The sequence below is a fragment of the Mobula hypostoma genome, chromosome 16 (assembly GCF_963921235.1).
Source record: "Mobula hypostoma chromosome 16, sMobHyp1.1, whole genome shotgun sequence".
In the NCBI taxonomy this organism is placed as follows: domain Eukaryota; kingdom Metazoa; phylum Chordata; class Chondrichthyes; order Myliobatiformes; family Myliobatidae; genus Mobula; species Mobula hypostoma.
The window spans coordinates 6,609,285-6,635,281 of NC_086112.1; the positions used below are offsets into that span (position 1 = coordinate 6,609,285).

The 25,997-nt window shown below is 42.4% G+C and overlaps 1 protein-coding gene across 1 annotated transcript; it reads left to right on the plus strand.

Annotated features, from left to right (window-relative positions):
- The first annotated feature begins 2,279 nt into the window (after nucleotides 1–2,279).
- On the plus strand, nucleotides 2,280–25,812 carry cetn3 (centrin 3). The gene is made up of 5 exons (XM_063068482.1): nucleotides 2,280–2,352; nucleotides 8,448–8,583; nucleotides 14,127–14,241; nucleotides 23,676–23,867; nucleotides 25,354–25,812. The coding sequence occupies exons 1-5, from the start codon at nucleotides 2,336–2,338 to the stop codon at nucleotides 25,395–25,397; spliced, it is 504 nt and encodes a 167-aa protein (XP_062924552.1). The 5' UTR covers nucleotides 2,280–2,335; the 3' UTR covers nucleotides 25,398–25,812.
- The last annotated feature ends 185 nt before the right edge of the window (nucleotides 25,813–25,997 follow it).

A 25,997-nucleotide genomic window follows, 5' to 3' on the forward strand; every position in this document is an offset into this window, starting at 1 on the left:
CTTAAAAGTTACTAGATAAGTAATGAAAAAATTTCCCATCTGAAACACCGCAATAATTATACCATCGATTATCTTGCTCAGCAGCATTTAAGAGTCAACAACATGGTTGGATTTGGAATTATATTTTGAACAGAGCAGACAAGAGTGGCAGATTTACTCCACTGAAGAAAAACTGAATTAGAAGCATTTTTACAAAAAATTGGTAGTTTTGTTGTTGTCAGTATTTTTCTGAATTCCATTTTATTATCTAAATTCAAATTGCACTGCTGTCACATTAAGATGTGAACTGTGTACTTACATTTTCAGCCAAAATTGCTGAATTATTAATCTGATATTTTAAGCAGTGCTCCATCACAATAAATGCTGGTCTTACAGATCTCATAGAGTAACTTTCTGTAGGGCATTCTATTATTTTTGTTGCAAAAAAATCCTCATGTCACTTTTAATATAGTTCCCATCACCTTTACTCCATGGCTTCTAGCTCTAAAGTTTAAAGATAAGTATTAACTTTATTTGTCACATGTACATCAAAACATATAGTGAAATGTTTTTTTTGCGTCAAAGTCCAACACAGACCGAGGATGTGCTGGAGGCAGCTGCAAGTGTCGCCATGCTTCTGGCTCCAACATAGCATGCCAACAACTTACTTACCTGCATGTCTTTGAAATGTGGGGGGGGGGGGGAAACTACGCGGTCTCAGGGAGAACGTACAAACTTCTTAAAGTGGCGGGAATTGAACCCTAATCATTGGCACTGTGAAGTGTTATGCTAACCCCATTCTGCCAATGAAAACAGTCCCTTTTAATGTCTAAACAACCCTGATTTCACTAATTTATTGATGTCTATGAAGTCCCTCATTCCTGGAATCATCTCATAAGTTTCTCCTGCACCTTTAAGATCTAAACATCTTTTTGGAAATTGATACTTGGAACTGGGTATAATATTCAAGCTGTGGCCATTTAAGTGTCAATAAAGCAACACATCCAAAGTACTGGAGGAACTCAGCAAATCAGGCAGGGGAATAAACAAACGATATTTCGGGCTGTCACCGTTCATCCAGCCCAGGATTCTGTATTCTTTTAAGTGCTTTCTCAAACTAACCTGTCACTTTCAGCAATTTGTCCACATATATATCCTTTCACTTTGAGATTTGCGACCTATATATCGCCTTCCCTTATTCTCATACTTGTTCCGTTCTCCTTTATATTTGTGTACTGGAAATAATCTTGAATTTGAATTTCTATCTTGTAATATTTTCACATTGCATTTCATTGGTCCTAGCAGCTTGTTAATTTCTTAACTATTATTTTCACAGTTTGAATTATGTCTTCTTCCTGCCCATCATTTTGGCTTCTGCTATCTTTCTTTCCAGCCCTGATGAGGAGCCTTGGCCCAAAATATTGCCTGTCCATTTCCCTTCACGGATGCTGCCTTCAGGATTTTCGTGTTGGTCCAGAATTTTCTAATCTGTAGAGTCTCTTGTGTTTTCAACTCATCTGTGTATCAGCAACAATATCGTATCTCTTCATTTGTCACTTCCCTCAGATGCATTCAAGGAAATATAATACAACCTTTGCAGTCTGGAGCTGCACACAAAATGCTCAGCATATCAGACAATTTATATGGAAGAGAATAATTAGTTGATGATTAAGGCTAAAACCTTTAATCGGGACTGGAGAGGAAGGGGTAAGAAAGCGAGGTTGGTGGTGGGGGTGAAGTAAGAACCAGGGAGGTGGTAGGTGAAACCATTTAAGGGGGAAAGTGGATGGGTTGGGGAAAGTTGGATAGATGTCTAGGTAGGTGGAAAGTGCTTAAGTGGGTGGGGGAGGTGAATACGTGCTTGGGTGGGTGGGGGTGGTGAAGTGAGAAGCTGGGTGGAAAGTAAAGGGCAGAAGAAGGAATCTGATAGGAGAGGAGAGTGGACCATAGGAGAAAGGAAAGAAGGCAGGCGAGAAGAGGTAAGAGGGGATCCAGAATAAGGGAGTGGGGAGATAAACGACTGGAATAGTGAGAAATCACTGTTCATGTCGTCAGGCTGGAGTTGCAACCCAGTTCTATTGTCACCGATGCGAAAGGCAGAGTCGTTGCCGCAGGGGGGGGGTTGTTACCCTGGGAGACGGACACATCCGGCCTCTCGCCCGCCGTGGCTGCTGGGTAATAACAGTCTCTCCTCGCGCCTCTGCCGATGATGGCGTCGAGCGTGAAGTCCTCTAATTGACAGTCCAGCAAGCCAATAAACAAACGCCGTTCCTTTCCGCCTCTCAGCGACGAACGGCATATCGACCAATGGGAGTTGAGGAAGGTCGTGCCGCCGCAGAGGGAGACTGTCGGCGCGATGAGTGTCTCCCTGAGGTGAGTGTTGAGATTACCCTTGGCGGTAGTTAGTAAATATGGTCATCATTGAAATTCGTGTACTTGACACACTCGATATGGGTCTTGTAAGGCATTTGCATGACTGGTAGTTTGTTCCAGAAAGGAACATCCCATGGGATGGGAGGTAGGGGGAGCGTCAAATTCGAATGCTGCATTTTGAAATTGGGCCGTACTTAGTTGCTGGAATAAGAAATTGCTGAAAACGGATCAGGTAGCATCGGTTGGTTTTAAACTGCGGTGAGTACGGAGGAGTGCCTGGATTCTTCAAAGGGAATATCTACAAGGGTGAAGGCTGGTTATCATCGGGATAAACTGTTGGAGACGTTGTCAAGGAGAAAACAAAATCCATTGATTAATTGTTTATTCTGACCTGGAAGGACAGATCTCTTGTGAGAAATACAGCAACTAGATTAGTGAACCCCCTCTTGTTTGGCCTGGTATGAGTTTTTTTTGAGAGGGGGCCTACAAGATTGAAGGATGTCAGATGTTTGCCAGGAGGTATTGGTGGGTGGCTTTCATGAGCATCTGTAGCTTTGTATAATGCCGCCTGTGTCAGGAGTCTAGGATTTTTGATCAGCAAAGGAATAACATTGAAAACCCTTGACAGCAATTTGCAGCAAAGGCATGGATGCCAGAAGTTCATCTTGGGCAGCTTTAATTGCTCCATAAATACCTGTACCAAATTTACTTTTACATGGAGATGCTTGCCGTGAAGCTGAGTCCTCATCCCCCACACCCTTTATTGAGCCTAAAAGCTATTATTTTATATTATTAATATAATTATATTATTAATATAATGAAGTTAGTCCTGACGAAGGGTCTCGGCCTGAAACGTCGACTGCACCTCTTCCTATAGATGCTGCCTGGCCTGCTGCGTTCACCAGCAACTTTGAAATATATTACTTAGTTTGCTTCATTTTAATGTTTTAATTTATTCATAAGTGCTTTAATGTATTTTAATTGTATTTACTCATTTAATCTTTTAATAATTGGTTCCTTAAGGTTGTCATAGCCAGGGATGGTAGTGTGCATAATCTCCCACTACCTATTAGATGCTCCCAATAGTTTGTGTCTCAAATAGCCTGTGACAACCAAGTCCAGCTCCTGGACTTCAGGTGTGGTTTAGCTGTTAAGCCCAGTGGATCCATTTCTACTGACAGGAGAAGGGACAAAGGCAAGTTACTGGCGCCTTAAAACCAGTCACTTCAGATAGATGGGGCTCATCAGCCGTGGTTGGCAGCTCATCTAGGAGAGGGAAAACTCTGACTTCCAACTTCCGCTACTTTGCGGCTATACCTTGGATTGGAGGGTTGTGACTAGTGGTGTCCCACAGGATCAGTTCTGGGAGCTCTACTTTTCGTGATTTTTGTTAACGACCTGGATGTGGGGGTAGAAGGGTGGGTTGGCAAGTTTGCAGATGACACAAAGGTTGGTGGTGTTGTGGATAGTGTAGAGGATTGTTGAAGATTGCAGAGAGACATTGATAGGATGCAGAAGTGGGCTGAGAAGTGGCAGATGGAGTTCAACCCCGAGAAGTGTGAGGTGGTACACTTTGGAAGGACAAACTCCAAGGCTGAGTACAAAGTAAATGGCAGGATACTTGGTAGTGTGGAGGAGCAGAGGGATCTGGGGGTACATGTCCACAGATCCCTGAAAGTTGCCTCAGAGGTAGATAGGGTAGTTAAGAAAGCTTATGGGGTGTTAGATTTCATAAGTCGAGGGATAGAGTTTAAGAGTCGGATGTAATGATGCAGCTCTATAAAACTCTGGTTAGGCCACACTTGGAGTACTGTGTCCAGTTCTGGTCGCCTCACTGTAGTAAAGATGTGGAAGCATTGGAAAGGGTACAGAGGAGATTTACCAGGATGCTGTCTGCTTTAGAGAGTATGCATTATGATCAGAGATTAAGGGAGCTAGGGCTTTACTTTTTGGAGAGAAGGAGGATGAGAGGAGACATGATAGAGGTATACAAGATAATAAGAGGAATAGATAGAGTGGATAGCCAGCGCCTCTTCCCCAGGACACCACTGCTCAATACAAGAGGACATGGCTTTAAGGTAAGGGGTAGGAAGTTCAAAGGGGATATTAGAGGAGGGTTTCTTACTCAGAGAGTGGTTGGAGTGTGGAATGCACTGCCTGAGTCAGTGGTAGAGGCAGATACACTAGTGAAGTTTAAGAGACTACTAGACAGGTATATGGAGGAATTTAAGGTGGGGGCTTATATGGGAGGCAGGGTTTGAGGGTCGGCACAACATTGTGGGCCGAAGGGCCTGTACTGTGCTGTACTATTCTATGTTCTTTGTATCCACTCAAGGGCAAGGCTTCACGAGTAATCACTGAGGGAAAAATCCGGAACTGGAGTTCCTAAGGCCAGGGGTCCCCAACCTTTTTTGAACTGCAGACTAGTTTAATATTGACAATATTCTTATGGACCGGCTGACCGGGGGTGGGGGTGGGGCGGGCGGTATATAACGACCGGAATATAGGTGGTGTCAACTATGTCACTTATAAGTGGCTAATACACTCAATTTTGTTTCTAAAAGGGTTTATCTAACGAATTTAATATTAAACACACAGTGCATATTTTCCTGGCATGAATATAGTGATAAGTCAATTACAAGTCACTTATAAGTCAATAGCATCATATCATTTTAAGTAACGTTTGGATATTAAATACACAGTGCATATTTTCCTCGTATGAACTGTTACGTACCCTGTAACTGGGTTGCCAAACCAGCAGAAATGGATCACTCAGTTGGAGTCTGGATTACTAGAACTAAAAAAATTTTATTAAAGAAACAAGCAACACAGTACTCTAATCAAACGGATAATAAATGCAACAGTTCAGCAATGATAAACACACATGTACACAGAATTAGGATAACAGGATCAATCAAGCTCTATCGTCGTCTAGGGGTAAATGACCAGTTTCAAAGTGACGCAAAGTTCTGTTCAATTGAATTCAGTTCAGTTCGCAGTAATCACTGCCATGGGAGATGGACTGTGTGGGGGAAGGAGAGAGAGAGCAAAACGAATGAATATTCAAACGGCTTCCACACAGACCTTCGATATTCTTCGCAGTCAGCTTTCGGGCGAGCCCTTTGTGATGTCTTCTGAGGTCACCAACCGTGACCCCTCCGTTTCCAGATACGATCGTTTCTCTGCGGTGAACCTGGCACCCAGGCAAGGGCGGACACACACCAGGTTCCCGCCGATTGTACCTTTCCACCCTGTGCGTCTATGGCTTGGTCCCGCGACCAGCCTTCCAAAACTTCCCACCGACTTATGGGAGGCGCACCGCTTCCAGGGTCTCGTTACCTCGTGGTGTCGTGTGTGTGTTGCCTTAGCGAACCTGTCCCTTTTTATCCCCCTGCTGGGGTATCGCCTGCCCATAACTTCAAACAGTTCAGGGTTCAAAGGGGGAGCCGATCTTGACAGCTCTCCTTCCGTTAAACTCTCCCATCCCTTCATTAACATCTCCAAATGCTGCTCCATTGTTTTCCTTATCTCTCTTTCTCCTGAAGACAGGTGGCAGACCAACTGCTGATCCCACTGGTGCCAGCACAGGCCAGCTAACATCTTAATCTATGTGTATTCTGGTCACAGAACATATAAAATCATTGCAACACACCAATATCGCTGAATCAGTGGGAGCCCTGAGCTTGTTTCCCCTGCAACAAGACGGTCCCATCAAGGGGTGATGGGAGACAGCTATACTCGAAGGGGGTTCCTTATGTCCAGTCTATTCCGCAATTTAGTTTCCGTTGCATTCATTGCAGAAAACCCCGCTTCGCAGAGATATAATTTTGGAAATGGAAGCAACGTTTTCAGTGCTTTTGTGGCTATCTCAGGATATTCAGCCTTGACTTTGATCCAGAATGCCGGCAGAGATGTTATGTCAAACATACTTTTCAGCCCACCGTCATTTGCAAGCTTCAGGAGTTGATCTTCTTCCAACACTGACATGGATGATTCACCGGGGACATTCACAAATGGGTCACGGACCTATTCTTTTACACGTCTTGGGTCATTTGCGATTGGGAAGTAAAGGCTGATTTATACTTGTGTGTCAAATGTACGCCATAGGTACTGCGTACCCCATGCTGTAGGGTGACGTGCACCTCCCCAAAAATGTAACTCGCGCGTTGCAGTGACGCAGACCACACCAACTGTGATTGGTCCACTTGGTAGCATCGCATTTCCTCATACGCATTTCCGGTTGCTTTTCTCCGCCATGTCTGTACACTGATGCGAAATAAATGGTTGGAGACGATGAACCAAATCGTCAAATCTACCTGCCGACATCCGAAAATATTTTAAATGCATTTCCTCGTCCGTGTCTCTCACGAAGAAACTCAACAAAGCAGCATAGAAACCCCACCGCCAACTAGCGTTTTGGTGGTGGATTGCAGAGCGACGCAGACACAACTACGTGTGCTCGCTACGGCGTAGGGGCACGCAAAAGTATAAATCAGGCCTACGGCGTAGCCCTTATGCATAACGCTCGGATTCTGTCAACAGCAAAGATGTGTGATCGCGCATATCGTGTCTACTTGCTGTCCCCACAGTTCCAGTTTGGCTTTGAAAGCAGAAACTTTATCTGCCAACTTGAAGACAGTTGTCATTCTCCCCTGAAGTGACAAATTGAGTTCACTGAGCAGGTTGAAGATGTCACACAGATAAGCAAGTTTTGCTATCCACTCCTCGTCACTGAAGTGTGCTGCCAGTAGTGACTCTTTTCCTGAAAGAAATCTCTGTAGCAGCTCTCTTAACTCAAAAACCCTGGCCAGGGCTCTCCCCCTTGATAGCCACCTGACTTCAGTGTGTAAGAGAAGGCGTTTGTGCTCTGCATCCATTTCCTCGCAAAGCTGCTCAAACAGATGTTTCTTAGCCTTAGCAATACGGCTAGCCACTAAGTACGACGCTCTCAGAGCAGCAGCATTTGTGGAGGTGGTGGCTGTCAGCACTTGCTTCTGTCCCGCTTGCTCAAGTTTTTTCCACTCAAAAGACTCAACGGGTTTGTCTTTAAGTGCAGGGTGCTTGGACTCAAGGTGCCGAAGCACTTTTGAGGGCTTCATTGCCTCATTAGACAGCTTGTCTCCACATATCACACACAGGGGGTTTGGGAGTGTGCGAGTCACCGGTCACATTAAAGCCATATTTTATGTACGACTCGTATTTTCTGTTGAAGGAAGCTTTCTTTTTTTTTGCAGTCTCGGCCTCAACTGTCTCTGCATTATCATCATTGTTAGGCCTTTTTTGTCTCCTACCATTTCTTCCAAAGAAACTCTCAAGTGACTTATGTTTTTCACTCATCATATTATACCGCTAAATTATATTGTTTCCTTGCGGCCCGGTAGCACATGCTTTGTGGCCCTGTGGTTGGGAACCACTGCCCAAGGCAGTCCTACATTGACTTCAATGCTGACTGGCTACTCCTGCGATGCCACTGGTGTTAAACTGTAGTGGTCTCTGCCACTCTTTATCTTTTATCACTTGCATGAAGGGAGAATCTGCTGCATGGGCAACAGCTTGCTCTCCATATCGCACTGCCCTGACTTGTGTATCACATAGACAGCCGGGACACAACATCCACGATCAACTCCGACCAATAGAGGGCTCAACTCTTTGGGTTATAGCATCGTAAATAACTGAAGAGTTAGCCATTTGCACAGATTGAACTTTTAGATTTTGAATGTATCTGGGAGCTCTGGATTATATAGAGAAATCTAGCAAAGCATTAGCTAAAATATTAGTTTACTTTAATTTTGTAAATGAATTTACCTCTTTTACTCAGCATCATCCAAAAAGAAATGATTCAAACTAATGTGCCACCCATCAAATGTCTGCAATTATTAATCGAAATGAATGTAGAAGATCCTGGGATTATTCCACCAACTATACTTTTAAGATAATTTAAGCATTCTGCATTAATTAAATCCACCTCCACAACTATATGGTCACATAAATAGAAAATGTTACTTATGCTGAAGATCAAGTGGCATCTGGGGGGAAGAGAGAATTTAGTAGGGAACCTCTCATAGCAATATGTAATCTGTGATTAACTGTTTCAGAACGGAGCTTAACATGGATAAGTCAAAAAGGAAAAAGCGGCGAGAACTGACGGAAGAGCAGAAACAGGAAGTTAAGGAGGCATTTGACTTATTTGATACGGATAAGGATAAAGCAATAGATTATCATGAATTGAAGGTGCATTTTCTTATTTAATTCCATCTTCATTGCTATATAAAGTAATGTTGTTTATTAACTTCTTTTGCTTTTATCTATGGCAGTAATCGCAAACTGATTGACAATTGTGTTGTCTGCTGGTACACATGGACAGAGGAGAAAACAAAAGTGCTGAAAATCCGAACTAAGAAATCTGAAATACTTAGACTGACAGAATATGTAGAATAACAGAACAAAAAAAGGCATTACCGCTTAACAAATTAACTTTTTACATCAGCACAAGATTTGTATTTGTTCAGAAGATATTCAAATAAACCAAACATGGGAAAGGATGAAAAAACAAAAGGGTGGTCTGCAGAAGGAAAAAACTATATTATGAAAGAGTTGTACAAAGGGAGTTGGTAAGTGAAGAAACATGAAGTGTACAGGAGTATTGTAATCCTTTGTAGACTTATGAGGTATCATGACATAACTAGCATTTATTGCCAAGTCCTAGTTGTGGAGAGAGTTCTACTTGTTTTGTTAGCGCTGGAAATAGTTACATTTGGACATGTCTCGTTAGCGTGGTAGCAGGATGGCCGCATTGTTTATTCCAGGGACCAGCTGATTGCGCTCATGCTGGCCGGTTTAGCGAACAGAGCAGTGGACATCCCGGCTGAAATCTGGAGGAAAACACACAGAGGATGCAGAGGGGGATCAAAAAGGCGAGGGAAGAGGACCGGGTCGAGACAACAGAGGCTTATGGAGAAGAGAAGTTATAAGCCATGTCTCCCCTCTGTCATCATGGGAAATGTGAGATCGCTGGGGAATAAAATGGGCGAACTGAAGGAGCTTGTCAGGAGTCAGAGAACATTTCGGGCAGCAGTGTCATATGTTTTACTGAAACGTAGCTGCACGAGGACATATCTGATCAAAGCGTTTCCATAGAGGGCTTCCAGACCGTTCGAGCTGACCAGAATTGCACTGAGAGCGGTAAGCGTAAAGGAGGGGGGGTTTGCGGTTCTGGTAAACAACAGATGATGCAATCCCGGGCATATTACAATCAAGGAACGTGTTTGTAGCCCGGATATTGAACTTTTTGCTGTTGGACTCGGCCATATTATTTGCCAAGGGAAATCTCGCATGCAATTGTGGTTGTTGTGTACATCCCACCCTCTGCCAACCCAACGTCGGCGTGTAACATCATTTACACCATCATCGCCAGATTACAAACTCAGCACCCGAGTGCCCTCATTACCATCTCGGGTGACTTCAACCATGTTAACATGGCTAGAACACTGCCCAACTTCACGTAGTATGGGAGCTGTACAATCAGAGGGGAGAGGACTCTGGATTTGATGTACACTAATGTTAAGGATGCATACAGCTCCTCTCCTCTCCCCCCACTGGGAAGGTCAGATCATAACCTGGTGCATCTAAAACCCTGCTACGTGCCTCTGGTGAAGAGTAAACCTGCTATTTTGAGGACAATGAGAAAATGGTCGGAGGAGGCTTATGAGGCGCTCCAGGGTTGTTTTGAGGTGACAGACTGGCAGGCACTCTGTGAGCCACATGGAGAGGATATTGATGGGCTCACAGAGTGCATCACTGATTGAACTTCTGTTTGTCTGCAATGTTCCGACAAGAACTGTCCTTTGTTATTCAAATAACAAGCCATGGGTAACAAAGGACATTAAGGACATCCTGAACGCTAAAAAGAGGGCATTTAGAGATGGAAATAGGGAGGAGCTGAGGGCAATACAGAGGGACCTGAAAGCCAGGATCAGGGAGGCTAAAGACAGGTACAGGAGGAAGCTTGAGTGGAAACTCCAGCAGAACAACAAGAGAGAGGTCTGGAGGGATCCGAGGACCATCACTGGGTTCCGGCAAACTAGCAACAGAGGAGCTGAAGGCAGTGTGGACAGGGCCAACGAACTTAACCTGTTCTTTAACAGATTTGACATTGTGGCCCCTGCCCATCCCTCACATGAGCCATCTGTTGTCGGCCCCCAACCAACACATATTCCACTCTCCCCTCCTACCCCTCCTCACAGTCCCCCACCCTGCTCTTATGACTATACCCCTTCCCCACACGAAACTACCACGGTGGGCTTCACAGCTGAACAGGTGAGAAGACAGCTGAAACGTCTCAACCCAAGCAAGGCTGCAGGACCGGATGGTGTCAGTACCAGTGTGCTCAAAGCCTGTGCCCCTCAGCTATGTGGAGTACTTCGCCATCTATTCAACCTGAGCCTGAGGCTCCGGGGGGTTCCTGTATTGTGGAAGACGTCCTGCCTTGTCCCTGTGCCGAAGACGCTGCACCCCTGCGGCCTCAATGACTACAGACCGGTGGCATTGACCTCCCACACCATGAAGACCCTGGAGAGACTTGTTCTGGAGCTGCTCCGGCCTATGGTCAGGCCACACTTAGATCCCCTCCAGTTCGCCTACCAGCCCCGACTAGGAGTTGAGGATGCCATTGTCTACCTGCTGAACCGTGTCTATGCCCACCTGAACAAGCCAGCGAGCACTGTGAGGGTCATGTTTTTTGACTTCTCCAGAGCGTTCAACACCATCCGCCCTGCTCTGCTGGGGGAGAAGCTGACAGCGATGCAGGTGGATGCTTCCCTGGTGTCATGGATTCTTGATTACTTGACTGGCAGACCACAGTACATGTGCTTGCAACACTGTGTCCGACAGAGTGATCAGCAGCACCGGGGCTCCACACGGGACTGTCTTATCTCCCTTTCTGTTCACCATTTACACCTTGGACTTCAACTACTGCACAGAGTCTTGTCATCTTCAGAAGTTTTCTGATGACTCTGCCATAGTTGGATGCATCAGCAAGGGAGATGAGGCTGAGTACAAGGCTACGGTAGGAAACTTTGTCACATGGTGTGAGCAGAGTTATCTGCAGCTTAATGTGAAAAAGCCTAAGGATTTGGTGGTAGACCTGAGGAGAGTTAAGGTACCGGTGACCCCTGTTTCCATCCAGGGGGTCAGTGTGGACATGGTGGAGGATTACAAATACCTGGAGATACGAATTGACAATAAACTGGACTGGTCAAAGAACACTGAGGCTGTCTACAAGAAGGGTCAGAGCCGCCTCTGTTTCCTGAGGAGACTGAGGTCCTTTAACATCTGCCAGACGATGATGAGGATGTTCTACGAGTCTGTGGTGGCCAGTGCTATCATATTTGCTGTTGTGTGCTGGGGCAGCAGACACCAACAGAATCAACAAGCTCATTCGTGAGGCCAGTGATGTTGTGGGGATGGAACTGGACTCTCTGACGGTGGTGTCTGAAAAGAGGATGCTGTCCAAGTTGCATGCCATCTTGGATATTGTCTCCCATCCACTACATAATGTACTGGGTGGGCACAGGAATACATTCAGCTAGAGACTCATTCCACCGAGATGCAACACAGAGCGTCATAGGAAGTCATTCCTGCCTGTGGCTATCAAACTCCTCCCTTGGAGGGTCAGATACCCTGACCCAATGGGCTGGTCCTGGACTTATTTCCTGGCATAATTTACATATTACTATTTAACTATTTATAGTTTTATTACTATTTATTATTTATGGTGCAACTGTACCGAAAACCAATTTCCCCCAGGATCAATAAAGTATGACTACTATGACTATGTTTTTAAACTGCTGCAGTCCAAGTGGTGATGGTCCCTGCACAGTTGAGTACAAAGTTCCATTTTTATCCCTGCAAGGAAGAAGAAAAATGTACATCTAAAATGTGTATCAGAATAGGGTTTATTATCACTGTCTTACTGACGTGAAATTTGTTTTGCACCAGCAGGACAATGCAAAGACATAAAATTACTATAAATTACATAATAAATAGTGCAAAAAGGTATATGAGATGGTGGTGTTCCTCTGTGCATTTTGCACATGATAATGAATGGAAATTGGGCATGTGACATGCTATAAAAGACTTGTCTAGTTTCTGCTGTTCATGGTTCCAAATCCTATGTTGGCTTCATACTTAACAAAATGACATGAGTAAGTTTGAGGAAAACTTGACATATTTGAGAACTGAACATGAAAGGATTGTTATCACTGATTTGCATCCTTGTAATAGAATTGAAAGCACTTTGCTTTCCCTCTATTTTGGAAATAAGATTATTCTTGATCTTTTGTGTTAAGTGCTGTAGAGCAAATACATGTTTTGCACCTGACCTATCTTCTGAAGGTAGAATTTGTTCCCGGGTGTTGGATACTGGTTTTTAACTCCAAGGTTCTTTTACAAACGTAGAGGACAGGAACAGGCATAATACATTTCACGATCATTTCATTAAGAGTTGATAGACCAAAGAGAACATGAACAGAACAGTGATGGGGGGGGGTGGGTTTACTACTTAAAAAAGAGAGGATCTAAAGATGGCATGTGGCATTATACAGCTACTTTTATGTCCAAAGGTAAGAAAATTCCATATATAACAATTAGAAATTACTTATTCAACATTACAGTAAAAATTAACTAATGAGAAAATGTTCATTCACTTAATGAAAGGACGAGGAAGCTTTCAGAATTATACTTTGTACAACCACTAGAGGCATATTAAACTTATGCATATAAAGGCATAACATTTATGCATATATACAAATAAATTATGTATATAATTGTTAAACTGCATAGAAAATAACAATTAAAATTAAACAGTCAGATCCAACACAGGGTTCCTACCTCAGTCGCTGCAGATTGTCTTGGATCCCTTGCTTTGTGTGACAGCTTCATCAGCCCAAGATGGAATGTGTCTTGTGTCACTTTAATTTTGTTCTGTAATGATACCACAGATTTGAATTGGTTAAGACCTCTTTAATTAATTAATGGAGGTACAGCGCAGAATAGGCACTTCAGGCCCTTTGAACTGCACTGTCCAGTAACCCCCAATTTAACCCTAGCCAAATCACAGGACAATTTACACTGACCAATTAGCCTACTAACTGGTATGTCTCTGGACTGTGGGAGGAAACCGAAGCACCCAGAGAATACTCATACATTCCGTGGGGTGGATGTACAGACACCTTATGGATGAATTGAACTCTCAACTCCAGCGCCTGAGCTGTAATGGTGTTGCGCTAACTGCTGCACTACTATGGACAGTGTTTGGAAGACTTTTGTCTATCAATTTTCAGTACAGTAGAACTCAATTAGGTCATTATAATTTTAATTGTGCCATCTCACCACAGCCAGCTGCTTCATTCTCTTTCATGTTTTTTACTGATTACGTGGGTATGCTGCGCTCTCTGATGTGGCAAATCACTCACTACTGGCATTTTTACTTTATGCACTGGTCTCTTATTTATTATTTTATTGCAAGCTCATAGCAATAAATTCCCACTTGAAGAGCTGGTTCCATTAAGTGCTTGGCAAAATGTGTGGGAATATTGCTTTTTAACTGAATGCTTTTGTAATCCATAGCAAGCTGTACTCTGAGATGAGATCATTCATCATGCTTGTTTTAATGATGGAGAAAAATTAAAATGAATGTCAGAAATCCAGTGCTTCATTTTAGAGTTGTAGTATTGTGATATTGGATGGCCTATGAATTTTTTTGATTCCGTTGTTAGGTTGCAATGAGAGCTCTGGGATTTGATGTAAAGAAAGCAGATGTCTTGAAGATTCTCAAAGATTATGATCGGGATAGCACTGGCAAAATTTCTTTCGAGGACTTCAGTGAAGTTGGTAATTCCTTTCATTCTCTATACACAGACATGTTTTTAATTTGTAGAGTTCCCATTTCAGCATTAGGAGAATGTGTTTTTCCCTGACTATGAAATCCAATTTGGATCTTTTTGTATTGCATTGAATTTGAAGCACAGAAGAATACCATTTGGCTGTCCTGGTCCATTCTGTTGTTTATGCTTCATACAAACTCCATTCACTGTCTTAGTCTGATACTTCCACAATACTTACCCACACTTATTAATATTAATCTGGCTTCCCCTCCATGGGATATGTACTGACATTGGGAATCACTACTGGTTAAAGTTCAAGATTTAAGTTCTGTGCCTGGAAGTTGGGCCCATTTGTGCCTTTTTAGTATTGAAGTATCTGCACATTTCCTGTTGAAGTACTGTTCTTTGGGATGTTTGACCAGACATTTTCCGCCAAGATTTTCCCTAATACAGATTTTGTTCTGACAACTTTTAAATGTAATATCATTTTGCAGCTTGTGATTTAGCAACAAAAGTATAATCAAAAAGCTGTAGCTTAGTAACTTTTTATAAGCATTTTATTGCAAGACACTAAGATTGTGGGTGTGTTAGAGTGAGCATCATTTTGTAACTACAGTTTCTGGATTCCTTGATCTATGGACTTTATGGTGATCTTTAGGATTGGGGACCACTCAAGGGCATGAGACTTGATCAAATCCTGTGTGCAAACTTTGATCTTAACTACCAGAGACTTTCCACTTAATGTCCGTTGAATTCAGTTTTTCAGAGCGCCTTGATGCCACACAGTCAAGTATTGTGTTGATGTCGAGGTGGCAGCTCTCACTTCATCTCTGGTGTTAAAATCCAGTCAAGAGTTAAATATGATTTCTCTTTGGTCCATTTCCTCTTTGGGATGACATTTGTAAAATACAACCAAAGGTTTTTTTTTAAACAGTTTGTGGATAGTTCTACAAGGGAGGTACTGTTCTTTATCTCATCTTTGGGAATGAGGTCAGGTAAATGAAAAGTGCCTATGGAGGAATCCTTAGGAATCAGTGACCATAGTTTGGTAAGTCTCAAGGAAATCATGGAAAAAGAGATTGTTGGAAAATAAGGAAAGGAGGATTTCAGTTGTGTGAAGATCTGGCAAAAGTAGATTGTTCCTCCCTTGCAATGTCTGATAAGCAGGAGGGTCTAAAGCAAGGGCTCGAATGTAGCTGTATGTAACTTTGGTTAAGTCACAGTTAGATTATGGTGTACAGTACTAGTCACCACACCTCAGAAAAGATGTGATAGTGTTAGAGAGAGTCCAAAGGAGATTCACCAGTATGTTTTCTGAAGTCGATGGTGTTAATTGCAGGGAGAGATGGGATAGATGGAGTTTGTTCTTGCTGTAGTATAGGAGGTTGAGGATGAACTTCAATTTGTACAGGATGGAGGTGCATAGATAGGGTAGATGGTTGGTCTTTTTCCCCAGAGTGAGTGAGACTAGAGAGCAGAGGTTTAAAGTAAAAGGGGAGAGCAAGTTGTTCTACACTAGATAGTTGCTATCTGGAGAGAGCTTCCAGAAGGAAAGTTAGGGATAGATACAAGTATGATGCTCAAAGACATGTGGACTGAAGGGCCTGATTTGTGCATTACAGATCATTAACCAAGTAGAAATGGAGACTGATCACAGCTCCTCAGCAAATGAGCTGTTTGTGCTTGTATGCAGCAAGAACCTACACAATATTCATGCATGGGCTGATAAATGACCATAAGACCTAGAAAACAGAATTAGTCTATTCAGCCCATCGAGTCTGCTCAGCTCTGGATTCCATTCAACCCCATTCACCTGCCTTCCTGCCATATCCTTTGATGCCCTGACCAATCAGGAAACGATCAACTTCTGCCTTAAATATACCCACGGACCTGCCCTCTATCACAGTTTGTGGCAGAACATTCCCCAGAATCAATACTCTCTGGCTAAAAAAAAATTCCTCCTTACCTCTGTTCTAGAAGGTCACCCCTCAATTTTGAGGCTATGCCCTCTAGTTCTGGATACCCCCACCATAGGAAACATTCTTTCTACATCCACCCTCCCTTTCAACATTCAGTAGGTTTCAACAAGATCCCCCAGAATTTTTCTAAATTGCAATGAGTATAGGCCCAAAGCTGCCAAATGTTCCTCATATTTTAACCCCTTCATTCCCGAAATTGGCCTTGTGAAACTCCTCTAGACTTTCTCCAATGACAACACATCTTTTAGGTTTTCTATGTTTCTATCCTTTCTGAGACATGGGGCCCAAAACTGTTGACGATACTCCAAAGTGTGACCTGACTAGTGTCTTATAAAGCCTCAGCATTATCTCCTTGCTTTTATATTCTATTCCCCTTGAAATAAATGCCAACATTGCATTTGCTTTCTTTACCACGTTAACAGTACGATTGAAAATGGCAGGTGACCATTCCCACAAGAGAGTCTAGCCATGTATCCTTCACTTACAGTGGCATTAACATCAACATCCTAGAGAAGCAATGGAACAGAACCCCAAATAGATCAGACACAGACACCATGGCTTTAAGAGCAGGCCAGAGGCAGGTCATACATTCAGTGACCTGAAACTCCCTAGAGCTCTATGCAAGTCAGGAGTATGATGCACCCCTAATACCTATGACTTCTACCATCATGAGTTCTGCACTATTGCCCAGTGGAACTACACCTATAGAGTCTCTGGGAAAAATGTTGTTAATCCTTCATTGTCACTGGATCCTGGAACTATATGGTGACGTATACTTTGATAGTAAATTTACATTGTGCCAAAGGAATACCTTTACAAAAAAGTATAATGGTTGAAAGTGTTTCAAGACCTTCTCAAAAACAAAAACCTAAGTGAATCAGTGAAACATAAAGGGAGGTAGACTATAAAATTATCTTGAAAGCACAAATACTTCAATTATCCATCTTGGTTTTGTGACTCTGTGGTATTAGCTCAAAAAAACCAAATTGCTCATTTTAGCACGCTTGGAGAATCCTATTTCAAGGTACTGATTCGTAATGAAATGTTATTTCATCCTTCCTCCCCTCCTTCAGAGATGAAGGTTATGTAGTGATCTCTAAACTGGACTCGATGATACTGAATGTTGATCATGATTACAAATAGAATGTGGTGCAGCTGTGCTGTACAGCATTGTGAACTTGCATTTGCAAAGGGCTTTAATGACGTGGAGTGGAGAGAAGCAAGGACACTTTAATTTCACCTAAATCAAAATTTTAAATAGAAAGAAGAGTCTTGATATGGGATTTCCAGATCTGATCCCTGGCTAGTTCAGCTGAGTTTCTAGTTAATGAAAAATCACAGGATGTTGGTGTTGGAGAAAAATAGTGATGCCATTAAATATCAATGTCCATCAGCCCAAACCTTGATGTTATTTTTGGTCTTTGCACACACAAGCATGGTGTGTTTCATTTGTTGAAAAGATGTGAAAAGACTTGAATGTTGTAGAGTGAACATTCCCATTTCACAGGGAAAAAAGGGTTGAGAGGGATAATAAATTGGCCATGATGGAATAGTGGAGCAGGCTCTACAGACTGACTGGCTTACTTCTGCTCCTATATCTTATGAACTTCTGAATTTCTGGAAGGAAGGTTATTGATGAAGCAAAGGCCTGCAGCTGAGTGGTCTTAGTGACACCCATAGTGATGTCAGTGAGCAGTATGGACAAGGGAAGCACAGGAGCGCCTATAGGACTGCTTAGAATCGGTGGATTCTACTGTATTCAGGGATTCATCTTTGAACCTGGATGAGTATGCTACTGTTGTTACCAACTTCATTAAATCCTATGTGGATGAGACTTACTGTACATTTCCAAACCAGAAGCCGTGGATGAACCAGGAGGAACGTCATCTGCTCAAGTCTGGCAACCCAGGCCTGTACCAGAAAACCAGATATGATTTGCGGAGACACGAGGAAACCTGCAGATGCCAGTTCTGACGAAGGGTCTCGGCCCGAAACGTGGACTGTACCTTTTCCTATAGATGCTGCCTGGCCTGCTGCGTCCACCAGCATTTTTTGTGTGTGTTGCTATGATTTGCGGAGGGCTATTTCAAGGGCAAAGAGACAATTTTGAATGAGGTTGGAGGCGACATCGGATGCACCGTAACTCTGGCAGGATCTGTAAGACATTACTTCCTACAAAGCGAAACCCAATAGCATGAATAGTAGTGATGCTTCACTACCAGATGAACTCAATGCCTTCTATGCATGCTTTGGAAGGGAGAACACAACTATAGCTGTGAAGATCCCTGCTGCACCTGATGACACTGTGATCTCCGTCTCAGAGGCCGATGTTAGGCTGTCTTTAAAGAAAGTGAACCCTCGCAAGACGGAAGGTCCCGATGGAGTACCTGGTAAGGCTCTGAAACCCTGTGCGAATCAACTACTGGGAGTATTCAAGGACATTTTCAACCTCTTACTGCAATGGGTGGAAGTTCCCACTTGCTTCAGAAAGGCAACGATTATATCAACACCTAAGACTGGTGTCACACTACCGGCCCGCAAAGGGGTCCAGTCTGGTCCGTGGGAATGATTTGGGGGAAAAATAAGTATATTCACGACCATTTATTATGTATCTGTACGGCAGCCGCTCTCTGTCTCCCTCACCGCTCTCTCTCCCACTGCTGTCTGTGCCACCTGCTGCGCTGGCAGCTTGTGTGTACTTAGAAAACAATAGGCGGCAGTTAACCACCCGCAGCGTATAAGCACCTACCACCCTGCACTGAAGACCACTAGGGCCCCACTTACATCGTCAGACACAGTATAAACACACAGAGTACTCAGGTAAGTAACACCTGTAGCAAGGCTGAGACTGTTTGCTGCTGTGAAGGTCGGATAGTCAACGATAATTGGCAAGATAGTTATTTCTTCTGTGAGGTCAACGGCAAACCTGTGTGTCTGATATGCTCGCAACAAGTGGCTGTGGCAAAAGAATACCATGTCAACCGACACTGAGACGTCACATGAAGAAAAATATGACAAGTACATAGGACGACTCAGAATGCAAAAGGTAAACGAGCTTGAAGCAGGTCTGTAAAAACAGCAATCAGTGTTCACCAGAAGTCAAGAGACTCATGATGGAGCTGTCAAAGCCAGCTATATTGCCAACAAAATAGCTGCTGCGTCGAAGCCATATTCAGAGGGGGAATTCATCAAAGCATGCAGGCTGACGGCGGCTGAGCTGGTGTGCCCTGAGAAGAGACAGGCTTTTGGTAATATCAGCCTGTCAAGAAATACTGTGGCAGAGAGAATCGGGGACCTTGCAGGAGATTTGAACAGTCAACTAAAAGACGAAGTGAAGTCATTTATTGCCTTCTGTATTGTAATTGATGAGAGCACCGACGTGACTGATATAGCTCAATTGGGAATATGTATTCGTGGTGTTGATGCATCTTTGACCGTCACCGAGGAGTTTGTGGAGATGGTGCCCATGACAAACACCACAACGGCGAAAGACGTTTTCTCCAGCCTTGTCGAGGCCTTGGACAGACTGGGGGTTGCCTGGAGTCATGCTGTCAGCATGGCAACAGATGGCACACCATCCATGGTCAGAAAAAAGGCAGGTGTTGTTGTGAAACTCGGAGAGAAAGTTCAGACAGAGAATCCAGAGCAGGAATTCTGGAATTTTCATTGTATTATATACCAAGAGGCGTTATGTAGCAGAAGCCTGAAAATGGACAATGTCATGGATGTAGTAATCAAAATGGTTAATTTTATTAGAGCTAAGGGACTCAACCATCAGCAACTTGACACTCTTTTGTCCGAAAGTAATATTGGACATGGCTTACCCTACCACACTGAAGTCCGCTGGTTGAGCAGAAGGGTTGTGCTCAAACATTTTTTTCAATTACCTGTGGAAATTGGACTATTCATCAACGAGAAAGGGAAGCCAGTGGCAGAGCTGGATGTCCCAGACTGGCTTCATGATCTTGCATTTTTGGTGGGTATAACAGAGCACTTAAATGTGCTTAATGTTAACATGCAAGGCCGCAACAAACTTGTTATGGAATGCTTCAACAGCATTTGTGCCTTTCAAATTAAATTAGACCGGTGGGAGATGCAACTGTCCCGGAGCAACCCAGCTCATTTCCCCTCTTTGCAGTCTGTGTGTGTCGCTCATGGGAATAATGACAATATGGACAGGTACAAGGACAAAATATCATGGCTGAAAAGTGAGTTTCAGGGTTGTTTCCAAGTCTTCACTCAGCTCAAGAAGGAACTCTCACTATTTTGCTCGCCGTTTGCTGTCAACGCAGCATCAGGTGTGCTGGAGGAACTCCAAATGGAACTAATTGAAGTTCAGTGTAACTCGGCTTTGAAGTATAAATTTGAGACTGTGGGTCTGGACTCATTCTATCTATATACTACTAAGACTGTCATGCTCTGTCTGTCTGTTTGTCTGTTTGTGACCTCCAATTAACGCAAACGGTGCATTACAGCGGCACTTTTTTTGGCTAAATTGAATTAAAATGCACTAACTTACAGAATGCAGGCAAAGTTCAGGGTTATATAGTCGTATAAAATTGCTCATTTACCAAAATAAACAAGCTCCCTTTTAACTCGAGACCCGATCGGCCATCATGGAAATTGGGCCGTGACAGCTCGATGCATGCGCACGGCCAGGTCTCAGCAGTGACACCTACCGGAGCAAAAGGGCAGGGCAGCTCTATTTCGTGGGGTCACATTCTGCTAATCCCCACCATCAGCATGTGCAGGATTGGGACTGATCTAACTGCCACCCATCAGTAAGAGATAATTAAATCTTATTGTAATGACGTACTTCGAGACACCAATAAAACCCTTTGCTGCAGTCAAAAGACAGCAGTGACTATATCACGTCCATTTAGGAGAGCGCCAACCACATCATCAAGAATAATCAACATCCTTTGGTGATACTGCTTCGTATCTTCTATCCAGCATTAGGGTAAAAAAAAAATTGGTCAGCCTAATTATGCCACGTGGAAAGGGAAGGGGGACATTATGGTCAAGAGGTGATGCCAAACGTCATCGGGAAGTGGCAAGGAGAGCGAGAGAACAAAAATCGGATGAGGCCAGGGCCGCACAACTCCAGGATCAAAGAGTCAGGACTAAAAAAGATGAGAGAAGAAGAGACAGAGGAGGAGAGGCATGCATAGGAGAGGAGGAGAGATAGTAAGAGATTTGAAAGTAGGAGGGGGAGAGGGTGATCTGAAATGATAGGAGAAGACAGGAGGGGAGGGGTGGATCTAAGAGCTGGAAAGTTGATCAAATCTCTTGCTATCTCTTCTTTCAGTTAGTCCTGACGAAGGGTCCCGGCCCAAAATGTCCACTGTACCTCTTCCTATAGATGCTGCCTGGCCTGCTGAGTTCCACCAGCAGTTTTTGTGTGTGTTGCTTGAATTTCCAGCATCTGCAGATTTCCTTCTGTCTGCCCTGATGTTGACAGGCTGGTGAAAGCCAAGAGATGTCAGGTGTCTGGAAACAGCAAGTGAAAAATGAGTGACACTGTTCGATGCACTGCGACATGTAAGCAAAATGCATTATGAAATATTGAGTGTCACAATATTGCGATTCATTCATTTTCTGACTATTCTATTATTGTAAATGTGATCACTTCAATAAAAATTAGAGGCTAACTGTGTTCATTGTCTGAGTTTGATTGCTGGTAGCAGACTAATAAAAATTAGGTGCAGTTGTGTAGCCTACATTTACAATTTGTTTCGTTAAGTCGACATTTGTGGCTGTTAATGTTCGATTTCAAATGGATTATTAATGGAAAATGTGTGGCTCCCAAAACAACCTTGGTCAAAATAGCATCGTTTTTTCTCTCTCATCACTACTTTCTTGTAGCCTACAACTGTAAGTTAATACCAATCATAAAAATAATGCTTGCTAGGCAATCTACTTCATAAGAAACAAAATTCGTAAAGTGAAACACTTTGTAGTTATAGCAGAGACTGAGACACATGAGAGCAGGTTGAATAAACGAAGGCAACGAAAGCTGTGGGAGCACGCATATGTGCTCAACTGATCCGACCCGCATGAAGTCGCATTTTGCCCAATCTGGCCTGTGACCTAAAATGAGTTTGACACCCCTGGCCTAAGATGAATAACGTGGGCTGCCTTAATAGCTATTGCCCGGTAGCACTCACATCGACAGTGATGAAATGCTTTTGAGAGGTTGGTCATGACCAGACTGAACTCCTGCCTCAGCAAGGACTAGACCCATTGCAATTTGCCTATTGCCACAGTAGGTCAACGGCAGACGCAATCTCAATGGCTCTCCACACGGCTTTAGACCAGCTGGACAACACAAACACCTATGTCAGGATGCTGTTCATTGACTGTAACTCAGCATTTAATACTATCATTCCCACATTCCTGATTGAGAAGTTGCAGAACTTGGGCCTCTGTACCTCCCTCTGCAATTGGATCCTCGACTTGCTAACTGGAAGACCACAATCTTTGCAGATTGGTGATAACATCTTCTCCTCGCTGACGATCAACACTGGCGCACCTCATGGGTGTGTGCTTAACCCACTGCTCTACTCTCTATATACACATGACTGTGTGGCTAGGCATAGCTCAAATAGCATCTATAAATTTGCTGACTATACAACCATTGTTGGTAGAATCTCAGGTGGTGACGACAGGGCGTACAGGAATGAGATATGCCAACTACTGGAGTGATGCTGCAGCAACAACCTGGTACTCAACATCAGTAAGATGAAAGAGCTGATTGTGGACTTCCGGAAGGGTAAGACGAAGGAACACACACCAATCCTAGAGAGATCAGAAATGGAGAGAGTGAGCAGTTTCAAGTTCCTGGGTGTCAAGATCTTTGAGGACCTAACCTGGTCCCAGCATATTGATGCAGCTACAGTATAAAGAAGGCAAGATAGCATGTATACTTCATTAGGAGTTTGAAGAGATTTGGCATGTCAACAAATACACTCAAAAACTTCTATAGCTGTAACGTGGAGAGCATTCTGACAGGCTGCACCACTGTCAGGTATGGAGGGGGCTACTGCACAGGACCAAAAGAAGCTGCAGAAGGTTGTAAATCTAGTCAGCTCCATCTTGGGCACTAGCCTACAAAGTACCCAGACATCTTTAGGGAGCGGTGTCTCATAATGGCAGCATCCATTATTATGGACCTCCAGCACCCAGGGCATGCCTTTTTCTCACTGTTACCATCAGGTAGGAGGTACAGAAGCCTGAAGGCACACACTCAGCGATTCAGCAACAGTTTTCCCCCTCTGCCATCTTCCATTTTCTTTTCTGTTTTAAATATACCAATCTGTGGGTTTTAGAACTAATAGTGATGTATATTTAAACTTAGCGAGTTCACAGCTGCAACTTCTAAAGCTAGTTTCTCCTCTAATTTGGAAACTGTATGAAAATTAGTTACATTTAATGTACCATATTCTGCTATTTTACTGGATAGTGACCGACTGGATTTTGGACAGAGATCCAAGAGAAGAAATGCTAAAAGCATTCAAACTGTTTGATGATGATGACTCTGGTAAAATTAATCTTCGTAACTTGCGCCGAGTTGCAAGAGAGCTTGGTGAAAATATGAGTGATGAAGAGCTACGTGCGATGATTGATGAGTTTGATAAAGATGGAGATGGAGAGAGTAAGTGAATTTTTAAGTTATTTTCAGTAATTTAAAATTGGCAATGAATAATGTCACCAACTGAGTAAAATGCTGTTAATCTTTTGTTCAATCTAATGTATTTTTCATAATACAAAACTTCTGTTGTTCTTTTAATTATTTACTGTATCTTAGAACATAAAAGTTTTTCTTGACTTTGAAGGACTGTGAAAGAAGACCTATTTAGTATGTTTGAGAATAATCAGATTCATTTTTGACCTATTTGGCACCTTCAAATAACGTTTTTGATACTTGTTACTGGAATGGCACATTGGCACAGGTAGTAGAGTTGCTGCTGCACAGCTCCAACAACTTGGGGTTTAGATGTGTGGATTTGTAGATTAATTGGCCACTGTAAATTGCCTCAAGTATGTAGATGAGTGGCAAATCTGAGAGAAGGAATTGAGCAGAATGTGGGGGAATAGATTACAGGGAACATTAGTGGAAGAATACAATTGCTGTTGGGTTGGCATGGACCTGATAAGACTGCAACAATCATTTCCTATGCTGTATGGAAATACTGTAGTCCTAAATCCTTTGTTATTGTACACTTTTACATTCTATATCTAGAATAGAGTAATTCTGTAAGAATAGGTGACACAAAATCTGGTGTAGTGTTTTGTATTCTTGAGTACCTTTACCTCTACTGTTTTCTGGAGCAGCTGAGCTGAGGCTAATTGTTTTTTTCTTTTAGCAAAGTAACCAAAATAACTTAGCAGTATTTCCTTGTTTCAATAGTCAGTTTCAAGTATTTTATCAAGCACTTCAGCAACCCATTACGATATTGGGAGGAGGACATTCTGAGAAAACATTTAAAGGATATGCAATAACTTTTGGCTATTACCATATGGCAATATTAAATCCCTGAGGTTCCCTTTTGCATGTCAGATTGTCTAGTTACCTTTTTGCTTAGGTATTTCCTTATCAGACCCTTATAAACTATTGTAAATGTCACTCAGATTTGTTTTTTAAAACGTGTTACAGATACTTCCAAATTTGTAATGTATATTGTCTTTGTAGTTGAACTATTAACTGATTTATAATTTGATTTTATTTTTCATTTTCTTGATGTTTGACACATTTTTTCTGATTCCAGAAAGAGCATGAATATTTCTTACAATCTAATGAGATAATGTACAGTATGTATAATGTGCAGAGTGTCTGTATCTTTGTCTCTAGTATAATATAAAATTTGAATGATTTACACTAAAAAAATCTCTTATAGCAGGGTCATGACATTGAGAAATCTGTAGACTCTTTGTTAATCCATATAATATAAGATGATCACTGGTTCTGCATAGAAACTGAGCAGATGTGACATCAAGAAAATTCAAATGAAACCAACTAGACATCCCTGTTTATGCTTCTTCGTGTACTGACATGGTGCCTGAAGTGAATCATGTTTAATTCCTTTCTAGTTTAAAAAAAACTTTTGTCGCAAAAGTGTTCATAAATGTTTTTTTTTAAGTTAACCAGGAAGAATTCATTGCCATTATGACTGGAGACATCTAAGCCTTTTTATGGAAAAACAAAGTGACTGCGGAATATTGAACAACTTCATGATATAACAGACTTTAGTTGCATAAGAAAGGGAAAAGAAAACATTCAATATCTTTGTATAAAGCCAAATACATTTGTATCGAACCTTGCTTTTGAGTGAAAGAATTCTAAATTGCTTTGTATATTTGTCCTGAGTTTGTATTTATAAACTATTTAGATTAAATAAAATTACTTTTGCCACTTATTGGTAATGGTATAAACGTGATGCACTTGAGACATTCCTATCAATATTTTGATATATTTTACTGTAAGTAGTCTTAATAAAAAATTATAATTCCTGCACCAAAGTTTTTATTTATTTTCAAATTTTGAAGTTTAAATGTGAGGGGAGTTTAGAAAAATGGATCATTCTTTTGCGTGCCAAATATTGTCTGCCAAAACCTGTCTGGAAGTGAGGCAATGCTTTTAACTCTTACCAACTAATACTGAATCCATCAGTGAACTGATGTTGTTTTTATTAGAAGAGGAAAATTACCAAATTAGAAGATAGAAAAGATTAGTTTTATTTGTCACATGTACAATAAAACATGAAGTGAAATGTGTTGTTTGCGT

What these genes read in the sequence shown, in the direction of transcription:
- cetn3 (XM_063068482.1), top strand. An exon ending in TAGATTATCATGAATTGAAG is followed by an intron (nt 8,584 to 14,126) that starts GTGCATTTTCTT and finishes TTCCGTTGTTAG; the next exon opens with GTTGCAATGAGAGCTCTGGG. An exon ending in CGAGGACTTCAGTGAAGTTG is followed by an intron (nt 14,242 to 23,675) that starts GTAATTCCTTTC and finishes TTTACTGGATAG; the next exon opens with TGACCGACTGGATTTTGGAC.